The sequence below is a fragment of the Notothenia coriiceps genome, unplaced genomic scaffold (genome assembly GCF_000735185.1).
Source record: "Notothenia coriiceps isolate Sejong01 unplaced genomic scaffold, NC01 NC01_scaffold00034046, whole genome shotgun sequence".
Lineage (NCBI taxonomy): Eukaryota > Metazoa > Chordata > Actinopteri > Perciformes > Nototheniidae > Notothenia > Notothenia coriiceps.
The window spans coordinates 669-17289 of record NW_011366747.1 but is presented as its reverse complement, the minus strand read 5'-3'; the positions used below and the strand labels follow the sequence as shown (position 1 = coordinate 17289).

General features: G+C 40.4%; 2 protein-coding genes across 2 annotated transcripts; both read right to left on the bottom strand.

Annotated features, from left to right (window-relative positions):
- Window positions 1–1034: 1034 nt before the first annotated feature.
- Window positions 1035–10758, bottom strand: LOC104961931 (FACT complex subunit SPT16; the record flags this gene model as incomplete). Its single annotated transcript, XM_010790291.1, has 15 exons — window positions 10374–10758; window positions 9104–9196; window positions 8753–8923; window positions 8420–8572; window positions 8178–8324; window positions 7444–7595; window positions 6337–6509; window positions 4879–4969; window positions 4710–4783; window positions 4481–4593; window positions 4331–4396; window positions 2922–3020; window positions 2543–2554; window positions 2157–2272; window positions 1035–1188 (listed from the first exon to the last, which is right to left on the bottom strand). Coding segments are annotated over exons 1-15 (1680 nt in total), but the record flags the coding sequence as incomplete, so codon positions are not given.
- Window positions 10759–12293: 1535 nt separating this feature from the next.
- LOC104961930 (TOX high mobility group box family member 4-B-like) lies at window positions 12294–15640 on the bottom strand. Its single transcript, XM_010790290.1, has 5 exons — window positions 15254–15640; window positions 14584–14904; window positions 14233–14313; window positions 13167–13659; window positions 12294–12304 (listed from the first exon to the last, which is right to left on the bottom strand). Exons 1-5 carry the CDS (start codon window positions 15638–15640, stop codon window positions 12294–12296), a joined length of 1293 nt encoding a protein of 430 aa, XP_010788592.1.
- Window positions 15641–16621: the final 981 nt, after the last annotated feature.

Below are 16621 nucleotides of genomic sequence, written 5' to 3'. Positions count from 1 at the left end.
TCTAGGCAATAGCATAGGTCTCAGATAAATAAAATACATGAAAAACATGTCTATGAAGTGTTTTGCTCAAAATACCAAACAGATCACCGATTCTAGCCACGCCTCATATCCCTCTATTTCACTTCCTGTTTCAAAAGTGCTGATTTGGGGCATAAAGCGCTCACGCGGGACCCGGCAGCTACTGTCTAAACTAAATACTGCCGTGATGAAACGCCATATCATGAATTATCAAGGATTGTTTCTGAAACAGTATGGAGCTCAAAGGCTTTCTCTCTTGCCGGTTATACCACAAGGTGAGTTCCTTTTTATTTCCTGCTTCTTCACACACATGCTCTCCAGTACAGGTTAGCTCTGAGTGTTAGCGATGCTAATGTGAACACCGACCATATTACGTCCAAAACAGTCGGGCATTGTTTCTGATAGCAACGTTTCTGATAGGGCCGTGGGTCCACATTTCAGATATTACGTCATATCGGACGCAAATCTGGATCAGCTCCGCTGTCCCCCGTTTTTAGAGATTTGGGTACGGAGGAAAAGAGAGAGGGTTTTATTTTCTGACGCTGCGTGAGTTCCCTGACACACAGGGGACACATGTATATGTATAAAAGATATCACAAAGTGCATTTTGCATGATAGGTCCCCTTTAAGTAATGAGTTTTAACACAATATTTTTTTATCTGACAAAAAGTGTAGGTTGAAATGCATTTGTATTGAATGTGAGTTCTACAAGTGATTTTCGTTTAGGAGCAGTGGGGTTAAACACGATCACAAAGGGTTTTATACACGAACATATGTAGGCGAATGATCACACGAGTGAATGGCGACCAGTTCAAGGGGTACACGAGACAAAATAGGTTGGGAACGACTGATTTAGAAGAAAATTTAAGGGTGGGACCAGTTGGCTATTCTCCACTTTATAGTGTGACTGTGAGCTGTGTTCTGGGTCTTAACTGCTCTTAAGAACTTCCTCCACAGAAGATAACGAGGCGAATAAACCAAACGCTGGTGTTCAGGTGAGGATCGTCTCAGTTTACCTTGATGGTGGCGATGTGGAACGGCGTCGCGATCCCAAAGACGGGCATAACGACGGTCTCGTACTTCTTGTCGATGAAGATCTTCATGTCTCTGATGTCCTTTTCTCTGGGCATCTGAGAGACGTTCTTATAGGACACGTTGGACTTCCTGGCCCTGGAGAGGAGAAGAGAGAAGACTCAATGAAAGACAAGTCACTTCATCACATGTGGGAATCCATGGCTGCTCCCTGCTGTGTTTGAGCACCATCCAAGTAGTATAGATATTCAAGCACTTATTAAACTTATAATTACAGAAATACTGATCTGAGTCAAAGAGGGTTGAGCCACATTAACATGGATCCAACAACTTTCAATACTCTGATATAATAATAAATTAGATTTTTTTAAATCGTTAAATTAATGGTTAGTATAATAAATGCTGATGTCTCATTTTCAACGGGTTTCAAAAACTAAAACGTAATTTTTTGAAATGACAGTATCAGAAATCTACTGACAAACATGTAATGCTTCATTCACAAACCTGAACAGAAGCGTGTATGTTTTTTGAACGGTGCTAGTTGTGTATGATAACAAAACACACAGAACAAAGGCTAGGAAAAGCTAAAACAAAAAAGGTCTCCATTTTATAAAGCTTACCGTTCTCAAAAGTCCCAATTTAAAAAACATGTGCTTGTTTCCAAGTGTGTTGCCTAAATGTCATTTGATAATTTTAAGATCTAGGTCCTTTTCTCATATATGGAGGAACAGGTCTTTCGGTCTTAATGTGTGCACATGTACAAATGTGTCTTTAATTCTGTATACATATTTGCACACGTTTTTTTTTTTTTTATATTCGGGATTGTGGGAAACGGTATTTTGATCTCTCCGTCTGTACACACAAACTGGAAGATTGACTTTGAACAGCTTGCGTTTAATTGGATCAATGACAGAGATACATGTGTCTGTAGTCTAATGAACTTTGAGGTCCTCCATCGCTACACCCCAGCCAGAGCTTTTATTTGTGCTGTTGTAAAGTGTTTTTATTGTAAAGTATTTTTATTATATGTACAGCACTTTGGCTCGACCAAAAATCGTTTTAAAAATGTGCTGTATAAATAAAACGTGATTTGCTTTAACACTCACTTCTGAATCTCCTGCTCTCCTTTCTGCTCCGTCAGACGCCGCTTTGCTTCTTCGTTCAAATTGTTGGCCAGCTCCCTCTGGTGGGCTCGCCTCTTCTCCTCCGCCGTCATCTCGTTCTGAGGTTCGACAACAGAAAGAAATGAGTGATGGCGCTCCGAAGAGAAAAAAAAAAACAGGAATTTGAACACAGGATGGGAGAAAAGAAAAAGAATAACACACATGCAGAATGTGAACATGTGTTACACGGCTTACAAGGCACACAAAAAACAACTCACTCAAAGAAGGAAAAATGACAAAAAAGGCGTATTTCTTTTCCCCCCATCAGTAAGTGGAATCTTAGAAATAAACCAGATGAGATTTTAGACAAAAAAGCATTAAATACTTACCTTCCCAAGTAGCTGGTAAGGTACAAAAACATTCACACCCTTAGTTATAAACACTCTGTAAAAAGGTGCCAAATAACATTTTAGTTATGGAAAAACATTTGACAAGTGTTGGAAGGGATGGATTGAGTTTGTCAACCCGTATAGATCAGACTTCAACAAAAACTATATTTGTAATGTAACCCCCTGGTTCTCTGTGTCTGTCTTCTCATGTTTGTTTGTCTGTATGCGTGATTCACATTATTTGCTTTGTATTATTTCAAAAAAAATTAAGATGGTCTGTAACTGTTCATTTTCGTATGCAAATAAAAAATATTTTTAAAAAAAAGGTGCCAAATAAACTGATCACGAGTGGCACACACACACACACACACACACTTACTCTGGTCCTGTCTGCCAGCAGGGCGGCGCTGCGAGCTCCTTTTCCCAGCAGCTCCTCTGCATCGTCTCCTTCCTCCTCCTCATCCTCCTCATCGTCGTTCTGGAGAGCACGAGAAAACAGAAAAATGTTCAACACCAAATGTGGAAATTACAAGAAATCTGGGTTTTTACAAAATCATGAAAATAGATATTTATTTAATAATTAAAAGCAAAGAAAAAGTAACAGCAGGATACAGCGGGGGGGATGGCAGCAGGCTTATTGATCCTATAACAAAACATAAAGTGGACTTTTATTTACAGTCAACTCTCAAATACTCGTAGAAGCCTTAAAGGGGGATCATTTTTTTTTTATTCTTGTATGTATGTAGTGTCTCTACCGTGACGTGTCTCCATGTTCAAAAAGCTCTATTTTCCTCGTACTGCCTGTTCTGCAGAACTTCTATATGTGGAGAGAAGCTCTGTGAGATTTTAGCCTTTGCCGACATGCACAAAAACCTAAATAAAAACACACTACAGGAAGGGGAAAAAGCATGGCCCCTTTAAGTGAACCCTACTGCAGAGACCTTCATTGGAAGCAGGCTTATATTAGAGACAGCTATAAGTACATTTTCTCTTATTTTAGAAAACGCTTCGTTTCTGATCTGCTCCAATTTGCCTTAATAGATTTGTGTTCCTGCATTACACTGTTAATACAAACTCAACACATCCTTTATCAAATTATATCAATATAGTACACTGAGCAGGAGAGTCAAACACATTTTCCTTTTCCGCAGTTCACACAGTACCTATCTATTCTTTATTTTCAACTCCCAGGCTGCCCTGCTTCTAGACAGGAGTGTGTGTGTGTGTGTGTGTGTGTGTGTGTGTGTGGGGCTGCTCGATTATGGCAAAAATCATAATTTCGATTATTTGGGTCAATAATTGATATCACAATTATTAAAAACGATTATCCATTTACTTTGAAAACATCAATCTATTGGAGAAATCTTTTTTGAACAGTATGTTTTTAACAGTTGAACTTTAAGTGTAACTCAACTGAAAAAAAAATAAAAAATAAAATAATCGTTTTATTTCGATTACGTTGTTTTCTTAATCGTTGCAAGCCATCATCGTAATTGCAATTAATTGAGCAGCCCTAGTGTGTGTGTGTGTGTGATTCACATGGAACCTTCTGATCCGCCTGATCTGTGAGCACTGCCCTCAAGTAGTAGAGAGCGGTGTGTGTGTGTGTGTGTGTGTGTGTGTGTGTGTGTGTGTGTGTGTGTGTGTGTTATCGCTCAGACAGGAAGGAAGTTCATCTTTTTAGCACTGGCTTTCCTTACTGCTAACTCTCTCTTACCAAATACACACACACGATCATTTGAAACATTTGCGTGATCATGTGACTTTAGGGATTAAAAAGACACGTACCTTCAAGAAGATTCCCACATTTTTGATCTTTTTCTTCACGGGCGTGAGTATCGTGGCGGCGTCCTCCTATTACAACATATTTTAGGGTTGTGATTAATATGTGAATAAGTTTGCCGTCTTTGAGACTTCTCGGCAGGAGGGTAGTCTTACCTCGTTGATCTGTATTGTGTCGCCGATAAACAAGGCGTACTTTTTCTGCTCGTCCTTCTTGGCTTCTTTGTTCACGAGGTCAGCGAAACCCAAACTGATGCTCAACACCATGCCTGGAGGACACAGAAACACACATTTTCGAACATTTTCTTAATGTATTTAACCTTTTTTAAAGGGCTTTGAGCGATGAAACATAACGATTCTAAATCTGAAGGTGCAAAATATTCACCTTTTTTCAGTTTGTATTGGTTTTTGGCGTTCAGAACCAAGGAGCCTTCTCTGAACTCGATTCCCATTGCAAAGCTACAAACAACAACAAATGAAGATGTGAGAAAACTGAGTGTGTGTGTGTGTGTGTCCACATTTGGGGAAGAAATATGTAATTGATGTGCCTTTACCCGAGGTTTTTGGTCAGCTTTGCCACGAGTTCCGACTTCTCCTTCTTCACGTAGTCCTGAGCGGCGTTGTAGGCGTCGCTGATTTTCACACCTGTGGAGAGAAAGAAGTTTATGAAACAGAAAAACACGCCAAAAATTGCAATTTCATACAGCAACACTTTTGTTCTAGAGCTGTGAGTTGATTTCTGTTCTGCTTAAACGAAACATTTCTGATAATGGAGAGACACTTTAATCAGTTTTCAAGCAAAAAGACGAATATTTTAGATTGGACTTGTTTAAAAATGAGGGTTTTGATGCCTTTCTTTGTTGTTTTTGACAATATTTAAGTTACAGCAACACTTTGACCTAGGGCTGCTCAATTAATCGTATTTTAAATCGCAATTACGATTATGGCTTGCAACGATTACGAAAACAACGTAATCGATATTTTTTTTTTATTATTAATTTTTTTTTAAATTTCTTTAAATTGGTTTTTCAGTTGAATTATACTTTCAGTAATCAACTGTTAAAAACATATTGTTCCAAAAAAAAAAGTCTATAAATGGATGTTTTCAAAGTAAATGGATAATCGTTTTTAATAATCGTGATATCAATTATTGACCCAAATAATCGAGATTATGATTTTTGCCATAATCGAGCAGCCCTACTTCGTCCTAGAGCTGCGAGTTGATTTCTGTCCTGTTTAAACACCGCATATCTGATAATCGAGAGACATTTCAAGCCATTTTCAAGCAAAAAAAAGCCACATTTTTAGATTTTACTTATTTAAATATGAGGATTTTGATGCCTTTCGTTGTTGTTTTTGACAGCATTTAAGGTTCGTGCAGTTGTTTGAATTTAAAAAAGCATTATAAAAACATGTCCTTCTGCTCCTAAAAGCTGCCATGGGCATGCATTCGCCTTAAAAAGCTATGAATCCCGAGAATACTCTACACCAGTGCTTCTCAAAGTGTGGTCCAGTGGAGGTCCGTGAGTATATTGGTAACATTTGAAATAAATTAAGTTTTCCGCACTCTCGCGGGAATATCTCCGCAATGGAGCGAGCTTAGGTTTCACTTTTAATTGCATGATATAGGCCAGATAAACACCTTCATCACACATGTGGCCACTTTTTTGTACCATTTTCAGGCGATTTGTAAAAAACGATGTGTTTTTTGATATTTGTGGAGTTAGGTGGTCCGCGAGTGTTTTTTTATTGGTTAAGTGGTCCGTGGTATGAAAAGGTTTGAGAAACACTGCTCTACACAATAATGAATAATTGAACTTTTCTGGCCCTGAATAGAATAGATTAAAATCCTTTATTGTCATTATACGAGATCTAGAGCTACTCCTTTTTTTAAGGTGTCATCGAAAATACAGAAAACCAAACAAGAGACGTGCAACATTCAGGAGAAGACAACATACAAACAAGCATTCATACTTCAATATAAAGTGCAGGAATATATCGGCTGGACTCACCGTGTTTGAGGTGTTTGAGCAGCTCCTCCTCCACCAGCAGCAGGAAGTTGTAGTTGTCCTGCATCTCCTGGGGGGGGTCGACCATGAGGGTGCGCACCAGGTTGGAGCAGTACGACTTGTAGCGGATCCCCATGGCACACGTGATGGCACCGAAGTGCATGTGGTTCTTGTCGCTGGAACAGAAAAGGGAGAAGTGTTTGTTAAAACGATGACCAGGGTAACATTCAATGACCGTAGAGAGTGGTGCAGTGACGAGTCCTAAAACCCAGAAGTGAGTCGGCATGTCACCACTACCGGTTCCCTCGTCTCAGAGCCAATGGGATCTCTCCATAACATTTTGGAAAATAGCTGGAAATAAGGTCTGTGGTTGAAACACATTTAAGAGACGGATCACGTTTTGTTCTACGACATTAAATCCATCAGCAGTGACCCCACTGGTGATTTCTGAAGAGTTCACGTGTCTGAAAAACGATGGTTGTTAACAAGTGGCTGAATAGGACTACAGAAGTTGTCGAGGACGTCATTACACCGAACACGTAAACACTCCTAAGTTTGTTTGCTCTGTTCTGCCTCCTGCAAACTGTTCAAACAAAACGCTTCAACTTGTACAATTTTTTATTTGGAAATTGTTGTTTTTAACACTGTAGTTTTACAAATTATAGAATAATTAATTAACAGTGTTTTCCATTTTTTGTTTTACCGTAACAGTTTAAATAACACATTTTCTTCAACCATTTTATTTTAATGTCCGTGTAGAAATACCAAACATTCCCTAGTCCCACGTACATGCTTTTCTTTTTGTAATATGACAATAAACTAAATATGATTTTGTTTTGAATTATTGTCCTGACAAACAAGCTATTTGTAAACGTCTTCTTGGTGTTTTATAGAAATCTAGAGGAGCATTTGTCCCCATTGTATTTGACCAAACAATAAATGGAGAGCCTAATTGACAGAAAATCACAAGTTGCAACTCTAAGGAAGTCAAACTTTTTAATTCAAGCAAACTAAATAATGTTAAAAAGTAACCCTCTACATATGGCAAAATGAAAAAAGTTACATTTCTAACAACAGCTTTATCCAAAATCACGTCTGTGTGTCTGTTACCTGACGACGCTGAACTTAAGGCTGTAGTTTCCTCCGCTCTGGATGATGGGGGGGTAACACATCTCCACGGTAGAAGGGTCTGCACCCCCCAGGTACTTCTTCTCCTCGATTGCCTTCTCCACCGACTCCGCCAGCTTACTGTGACGCACTTTCTGTTGGGAGGGGAAACAAGAGGGGAATGAAGTCTCTGGATTTTGTTTTTTCCTGTAGAAATTAGTAGCCATGTCCCATTATACAACTCCAGACAAATTACCTCTAAATGTAGGAGTATACGGTTCAATAAAGCTTCAATCAGGATACAAAAAACATGTGCCATGATACGACACAATGTTAATGCTAAGCAGAAATTGTTCCAGGATGCTGATATATATATATATTTTTTAATTAGCTAATTTTGCACTGTTATACAAGTTAACTTATTCACAATTGAAATCAGACTAATTCATAGTATAAAGTTTATTTAAATATATATATTATTTTTTTTACCTAGCTTGGGATATTTTTGATGTACGACATTGATTTGCAGTTAGTAGATGTGACGATTTTTTTTCCTCACTTGGATTCTCTTACGAGCTGAAAAAAGTGTTTCTGGTTCAATATCGTAGGAACAACAATCAGAGCCAAAGTATGGCACATAAATCTGCTGTAATTCCAGTACAGGCTACCAGCAATCGCACAGTAATAGGGTTATTCAATCATCAGTTTGTAGATAACCCACGGTGCCTTCTCCTCACCTCGTCGGCATCAACGATCTCCATGACGCGCTCCTTGAAGAACTTGGAGTAAACCTCGCTGGTGATGGACGCCGCCTTCTTCATCAGGTTCAGCTCTCCGTCTTCCTTCACCGCCATCGTGTACGCAACCACAGCGCTGATGTCTACCTGCAGACAGGAAGCCATGCAAAAAGAGAGGTGTTAACAACAAAAAGAGGTACAAAAAATTCATCTATAAAGTGACATTTTTGATCGTGTCTTACCTTCTCCAGACCCTCGGCGCTAATCGTTTCGTTCCAGCTCTTCATGTACTCTCCGGGGAATTTGTCCTTGCTGAATATTCCCACCGTCTTTCCCTCTTTGCTGGCTTTGATCGCCTCGATCATCTTGTCGAAGTTAGCCTTGTTGCTTTCATTCTGAGACGTGTGACACAGAATAGCAATACATTAGAATTACTCAGACGAGGGAATAATAAAAGTGTGCATCAAGAGCAAACGGCCTCAAATCACAAACAAGTCACATCTTCAAATGGTTTACATGTAATTGTACCAAGAGGGGTTTGTATTCAGCCGTTACCTGTGTCTTTAACAGGTTACCTTTTCTCTGGTGAGCAGGGTGATGGGCGGCACACCGTTGGCGTTCTCGTTGCCTTTAGTTATAGCCACCTGTTTGAGGAAATCCACCTTCTTCTTGCTGGCGAGAAAGATAATTTTGGTGTCGCAAAACACCATGATGGTGTCCGTCAACTCGTAGCCAAACAGCCATGTCTGAGGGGGAAAAGAAAGCGTTACGGTGAATATTTAATTTATTTAGGAACCAAAACTGGTGCTTAAAACCAGACTTTGATTGGGTAATTAATGCATATAACTCTTAACATGCATATTTACATATCTTTAACTTATGGCCCTATATGGAAGTCAAGAGAGCAAAATCCTGTTGTCTCTCACCTGTATGGCTGTGGATTTGGCGTACACAATTTCCTCGTCCACTCCTACAGACACCACAATGGCATCAGCTTTTCCAAACTCATCTTCTCCTTTCTGGTAAACAAAACAATAAAAGCACACTTAATGTAATGTTATGCATGTCATCTATACTGGAGGTGCTCTTACTTCATTCACAGTAATCATCTCTGCTAGACAAAGAGTCATGTGTTACATGAAGCTATGTGTGGTAGCATCAGTATAAAGTTGATTTGTAACACATCTGCCACATCAGCACCTGATGCTGCATCACCTGGCAGCACGCAATAGAGTTAACGGTCATGCAAAGCGTATTTAAAAGTGTTTAAATTAGAGTTACATTGCACATGAGGCGTTGTTTAATGAACAATGCATCAGACTGCATGATGTGGCTGCACTATCAAGTGAAAACTCTTCATGAAACATCAAGATACAACTTCTAAAAATAAGTTTGTGACTTGAAAATAAACACATCGTTTTCTGTAGCAAACAAAAAACACTTAAACTATTAAGTCACTTCCAGAGGCTGCCGACATCCTGCACATGTTACTCGGATGCTGACGTTATTCTGATGCTAATTAGCCAGCTAACATTAGCATGTAGTGACATAACTAAAAATCACAAACTGACAGTGAATTTAATTATTTAGGACCCAATGTGAAGCACTATTGCATGGAAAGGCATGTTTCAATGTCACCACATCACTGTTTATTTGTCAAATTAGTCCACGTTTATTCACCACACATTTACCTGTTCGGCTAGTTTGTTAGCTCGGCTGTAAACTCACTAGCCAGCTAACATTAGCATGTAGTGACATAAATATAAATTACACAAGCTAACAGTGACTTTAATGATTTAGGACCACATTTAAAGCACGTCTGCATGGTAAATCATGTTGATATGATCCCCTTAACACTGTTTATTAGTTAAACTAGTCCAACACACATGTATTTGTTCGGCTAGTATGCTAGCTAACGTGGTGGATATGGATGGAAAGTGTGTTAGCATTAGTTAGCCCTTTTTGTCTGATAGAAAACCAGTGAAGCAGCGTAAAAAATAGTTTAAAATGAAGTGAAGAAAGTGAAATCGTGCAACCGAAGGACGGGTTGTTTGTGCCACAAGCAGGCCGGGAAACGGCACCGATTTAGCCGACAACACAGTCAGAAAAACGCGGTTAGCTCATCTTCCAAAGCGTACTTTCTCCACGTTAAAGTTAACCACAGGAGAGGGTTTGACTCCAACACTTCATTTTTACCTTCCAGTTCATGTATAATCTCTTGATCCGGCGGTAGTAAGCATCTTTTTCCAGGTTTACCGCCATGGTTGAGTTGCAAACTCCAGCTCCCGGCTTCGCTTCTCAGCAGGCCGGATGAGGATGATCAACTAACAATAACGCACTTTTTCTTTTTCCACGCCTGCACAGATCCACGCAATACTAGGCTGCTGCTGGTGCTTCCCTTGTATTATATTTGTGTGCGACCAGAGGCCTTTTCCTCTAAATAATTATGTAAAAAAAAAAAAAAGCATAACGCAAAAACCCTTATTAATCGATAAAAATACGCAAAATTATTAAAATATAATGTATTTTGGCGATTTGCCACACTCACAACCATACACACACACACCAATCTGTATAATTAACTCCTCCGCCCCCCCTCCTGCTTTCCCTTCCTCCACTTCTTCCTCTCCCTCCCCCTTCGACTATTCACATATCAATTATAATAAACAAACGTGATCTAAAACGCTATATGCACAAAATGCCACCTTTTACTGGCTCCTTACTGAAATGTTAAAGTGAAAAAGCAAAAGTCTAAATGCCTGAGGAATTCCTGACATTTAGTTTTGTTACTTTGAGGATTTATTTGATGAAATGTGGCGCATCTTAGTGTTTTTTGTAGCTCTGCACTGAGAAGCAGCGCCCCCTGTCTGGTGTTGACCACGCTGCTTTTTCCCGCCATGGTGGCTTTTCCCGCCATCGTCATCAAATACTTTCTCGTGACGTTAATCTCGCGATAGAAACTGCAACGATGATAAACCAAACACATGTGTTTTCTGCCTTTTTGTGTTATCAAAAGCCATATTGATGAACATTTATTTGGTATGCTATACATTTGAATTCTCAACTCTACGCGTCTAGTAAAACATATTGATTTGTATTCCTTATTATAACTTATAAATATTGAATGTATCACAGATTTGAACATAAATGCAACTATAGAGCTGTAGTTGAAGGGCCAAAATATGCATCACCACATGTATAATAAAACATAAAATATTGTATTTGCACAATCAAAAACATTTACAGGATTTTTACAACAAAACAGACCAAATTACTGAATTTCGTCTCACAGGGTACAGTTTTTTTCATATTAAACATTCTTCTTGTCAAGTCTGTATTTCAAACACACAATAGGTTATCCTTTGGAAGTTTGTTCTACTGCTTTATATTGAGAGTAAAGTCCTTATTTTTATCCGTTATTCCCACTGCCGTATTTCCAACAGTGATTTTTCTGCTGGGGAGCTGTTTATGCACAATGTTGATCACAGAAATAAACAGCATTTGAAACCTGAGCCTGATTATTCATTTATTTAATGGCTCTGCTCTTTTGATTTTCATGTTTTATTCTTTGTCATTCTCTTGTGTCCTCTTCCTATGTGACGATGGTGGAGTTTTGTCCTCGGATGGCGCACCAGGCCATGAACTCATCACTGTGGAACATAAAATATTTTTTACATGACATGCTGTATGCAGGGTGTAACGTAGATATAAAATGTAAAAAATAATATTTAGTTGTTATTACACAGATACAGACTGTTTTAATCTTCACCAAATCCAAACACCTGCTAAATAGCTGCCAACAAGTTATTTAAGGACTTTAAAGCGTCTAGCTTCGCATGGTTGAACACAAAAACAACCTGCGATAAAACAACACAACTACAGGAACTCACTACTTTAATGAGAAACTTGATGTCAATCAAACATAATTTCAACAAACTCCTGATCTGGTTTGCATGTTGCAAGTGTACACACCTGCAGTGTGTGGCGACACACTCGTTGCTGCAATACTCGTAGTCCCAGTCTTTGCTCTCTACTGCGGGGTTGGTGCAGCCAGATCGCACACAAATTTTACAGCTGGCGAAGGGAGTCAAACTCTGGACAGGGGCAACGTTCACCTCAACCTCCATCTGCGAGACAACATTTAACAGTTCACTCCAGAGCAATTAAAGGTCCACTATTATACTGTTTTTCATTACTTTATTATAGGTCTAAGATATATAAAAAACATGTCTCTGAAGTGTTTGCCTCCAAACACCAAACAGATAATTGCAGCATCCCATAATCCCCTCTGTTTCAGCCCTGTTTCAAAAGTGCTGATTCTCTGTCTGTTACTTTAGATGAAAATAAGTAGCCCCTCTCCACGCCCCTCTGAGAGATATTTGGTTAAAAAGAACACAATGGTGCTCTAGGAGGAGATTCAGGTGATAAGGGGGGGGGGGGGGGTTACCTTGGTTGCTGATTGGCTAATGGTTACTCAAGCCAAAACATCGTTATGACATCATAAAGTGGCCAAAATCTGATCAGCTCATTTTCAGACAGGTTTTTATAGAAATGGATCAGGACAAAAAGAGAGAGAATCTTTGTTCCTGAAACTTTCAGAGTCTCTTTCCACAGAGGGGACACATGTTGATGTAGAAGAGACATGAAGAAGAGGGGACACATGTTGATGTAGAAGAGACATGAAGAAGAGGGGACACATGTTGATGTAGAAGAGACATGAAGAAGAGGGGACACATGTTGATGTAGAAGAGACATGGAGAAGAGACATGGAGAAGAGGGGACACGTGTTGATGTAGAAGAGACATGAAGAAGTGGATTTTGCATAATAGGTGACCTTTAAGACATGTAATGCAACAGTTGTATGATCGGGAAGATAGAAACAAGCATGTTCAGTTTCTTCTGCTGAGCTTACCCCGTCTTCTGCCTCCACTACCGCCTCTCCAGCCAACTGTCCAACCTGGACAGTCAAACCCAAAGTAGGCGATTCACTTGCTGAGGTCTCAATGATTGGCTGCTTCGACATTGGTACCACCTTGATCTGCAGCGGAATCAGAATAGTGGAAGTGGAAACTTGTGGTTCTGCCCGCAGAGATGGAGGCGCCTGAACGTGCAATATCTGCTGCACCTTCGACTTAAGAGGGTTGCTCTTCATTATCCGATGTGGCGGCGGTGAGGCGCCGGTCATCCACACAACACCTGAAGGAAGCTTCATCTGCTTAATGATGATCTTGGTGATGGTTGGGTGGTTCGGCAGAGGGGTGGTAAAGGGTGGAGGTTGGGATTTGATAGCCCCAGTGCGTGAGCGCGTTGTGACCTGAGGCACGTCTAGGATGATGTTGGAGGTGCAGATGTTGGTGATGGTGTTCTCCTCAGGGTTGTATTGCTGGGGCCTGGTGGTCTGGTCGATGTGGTTGGAGGCTGATGTTGCTATGAAAGTTGAAGATGCTGTCGGTGGAGATGAGGGGGTGACTTCAGTAGGGACCTGATGAGAGGATGGATGGAGAGGACACAACATCACGCAACCGTTAACAACCAAGCTAACACACTAACCGAACAGATAAACGTGTGGTGGACTAATTTGACTGATAAACATTGGTAAGGGCATCAGCAAAGCGTAATTTACCATGCAGAAGTGCTTGATATTTGGTCCTCAATCATTACAGTCACTGGACTGACTGACTTCTTTGCTCTTGACTCATACTTAACAGAGAATGCTCTAACTTGAACGCTTCTTTAACTCCAACTAAATGACTCACGAGTGCCTCAGGGTCCCATCCTGGGTCCCCTTCTCTTCTCTCCGTAAACTAATTATCATGGCTTTTCATAACACGGCTACACAGATGACATTGAAATGATTCTGTCTATTCCCCGGTCTAAAACCCAGTTAGCTGCATGAATCTCTGCTTGTCTGGCTGACGTCTATCAGTGAATGTCTGCAGACCACTTGGAGCTCAACCTTGACAACATCTAATTGCAATGGAATCATGGAGAGAGAGAAGGTTGTTGACGAATATATCAAGTCATAGTTTTTGTAAACAAAATACCTGCACCTCACCTGAGAAATCTGTCCGGCTCTGTACTCTGTCAGCGCCTTCAAGTAATCCTTCTTTGCTGCTCCGTTTTTCCTCTTGTAAACCTGAAAAAAGGGGGAAATTATGCACTGAAATCAGGCATGCAATTAATCTTTACAAATGTTATTTGGTCTGCCACGAATACTTTTAAAGACATCTTTATACTTCCAGGTCAGAACATCTTTGTCCATTGATCCTGAACTGAAGCACACAGTTCACAGTGAACATAAATGACCCCTTCAACAGCTAGAAAGATGGACTGATGGGTAAGGTTAGTAGTAGTAACAGCTATAAGCACAATTGAAGTTGAAGGACTTTCCTCCTCCCCCTCTCACCTGTTTCTGCTCCTCCCCCAGACTGTCCCACATGGAGGCCACTATCTTAGAAACTTCTCCAAAGGTAGCTTTGGGGTTTTGTCCTTTGATAGCGGCCCGAGAGTCCTTGAAGAAAAGAGTGTAGGCCGACACAGGCTTCCGAGGCTCGTTGGGGTCTTTCTTCTTCTTCTTCCCCTTCTTTCGTCCTGCGCATTCTTTCCGCCCGACAATTGAAGTGATGCTAGATATGGGGGTAGAGAGCGGGGACTCGGAAAAGGATGGGTCGAGGGATAATACTCCAGGAGAGACAGTGCTAGAAACCGGAGACTCAACCAGGAAGCTCTGATCAGACATAGGGAACAATGCATATTAGAAACAGTTTTCACAAATCATTTCCTTTATTTAACCCTTCCAGATATTGATTGGTGTAGCATGTACACATAATTTAGTGTAGTATGTGGTGGGTATAGATCAGATCAGTTTGTTGATTGTTAAGTACCTACCTAAGGACTGCAGATGGAAATTGGCTATTAGCTCAAATCTGGCACAATTCATCTCTTCTCTTTTCTGAGATTAATGTATTTGTATGCATGGTCCTTGTTGAAATAAATACATAATAATATCCAACCATTATCCTATTATCAATTTGCTTGGGTTAAGTGATTATTAAAAAAAGGGTTTTAAAACTCACCGTTGGACAGTCATCCGTGTCGTCATTCTGGAGCGAGCTGTTGGGCGATGCCGCGTCCGACAGAGGGTTTTGGTGCGACTGTGGTTGTGGATTAATGTTCCAGACTCCTAAACTAATCCCCAGTTGGGATCTGAGGTCTGACACGTCTATAGTGGTCAGCTGGACGTCCCCCAACGGGACATCGATGTTGACCGCGGACGAACTGCTGAACTGAGAGCCGATGGGATTAAGTGTTTCACTAAATGTTTCCGTACTCCTTCCCATTTCCAGTGAAGACCCCAGCAAAGCATTTCCCTCTGACTGGTTGACGACCCCCAGACTCTCCATTTCCTCAGAGAGGGTGTCAAGAAATGTGGAAGTGAACAAGGTGTCAATTTCTTCCATCATGGCGGTCCTCAATGTGTTCAATTCTTCATATACTGTTTGTACTTCACTGTACTTATGAATACTTCCTTCGACCCACGTCTCGTTGAGGCATTGGCTTAAATCACTACAGATGGTTTTTTTGTATTTGTTTAATAAGGTCAGGATGGTCTTGACCGTTCCAAAACTGCTAACTCGTGTTTACCTTTTGAGTTCAACATTTGGTGTTTACTCTAGGCGTCCCAAGTCCGACTCTAAATATTGAAAGGGTTAGACATAGAGCCTTATTAAAATACATAATATAATCGTTCCCATTTCTGTTATGCCAATCAATTCAGTTATTCCTAATTCTGCTAGATCCACTTGCCATTTACCCAGGTTGAGCTCCAACCTTAAAGGTCACCTATTATGCAAAATCCACTTCTGCATGTCTCTTCTACATCACCATGTGTCCCCTCTGTGGAAAGAGACTCTGAAAGTTTCAGGATAAAAGATTCTCTCTCTCTCTGTCACATTTATATAAAAACCTGAAAATCTGAAAATGAGCTGGGGCCTCATTTATAACGCCGTGCGTAGGATTGACGTGGGAAGGTTGCTTACGTAGTAGAAATCCAAATAATAGGTACAGATATTTTCCGACATTTTCCGATTCACCAAACATTGCGTACCGGCGAAGAAAGTGCGTACGGCACTTCCTACGCCGGTTTCCCTTTATAAATCACAATCGACTCGAAATGCGGTGCAGCTTTTGCGGGCTTCACGTAACAGCCATATTTGCCTATAAATAATCAAAGAAACGCCCATTCATTCATTCATTTTGACTGACTTTATGAAGAAGATCGCAGGAAATGACGACAGAACAGCTAAAAAAGACATCTCACACCGTGTCAGATTTTGGTTATTTTGGGGAGGTCGAGATAAATCATATTGTTTGGTGGATGCAGTTTGAACCAGAGTAGCAGCATGGAGGTCGGATCGTCACCAAAATAAATAAATAAGTGGTCC

Excerpts from the sequence above, each read along its gene's own strand:
- LOC104961930 (XM_010790290.1), bottom strand. The coding sequence starts at position 15,640 with ATGATGGAAGAAATTGACACCTTGTTCACTTCCACATTTCTTGACACC. Across the intron at positions 14,905-15,253 it reads ACACGGATGACTGTCCAACG|AGCTTCCTGGTTGAGTCTCC; the intron begins GTGAGTTTTAAA and ends ATGTCTGATCAG. Across the intron at positions 13,660-14,232 it reads GAGCCGGACAGATTTCTCAG|GTCCCTACTGAAGTCACCCC; the intron begins GTGAGGTGCAGG and ends TCCTCTCATCAG.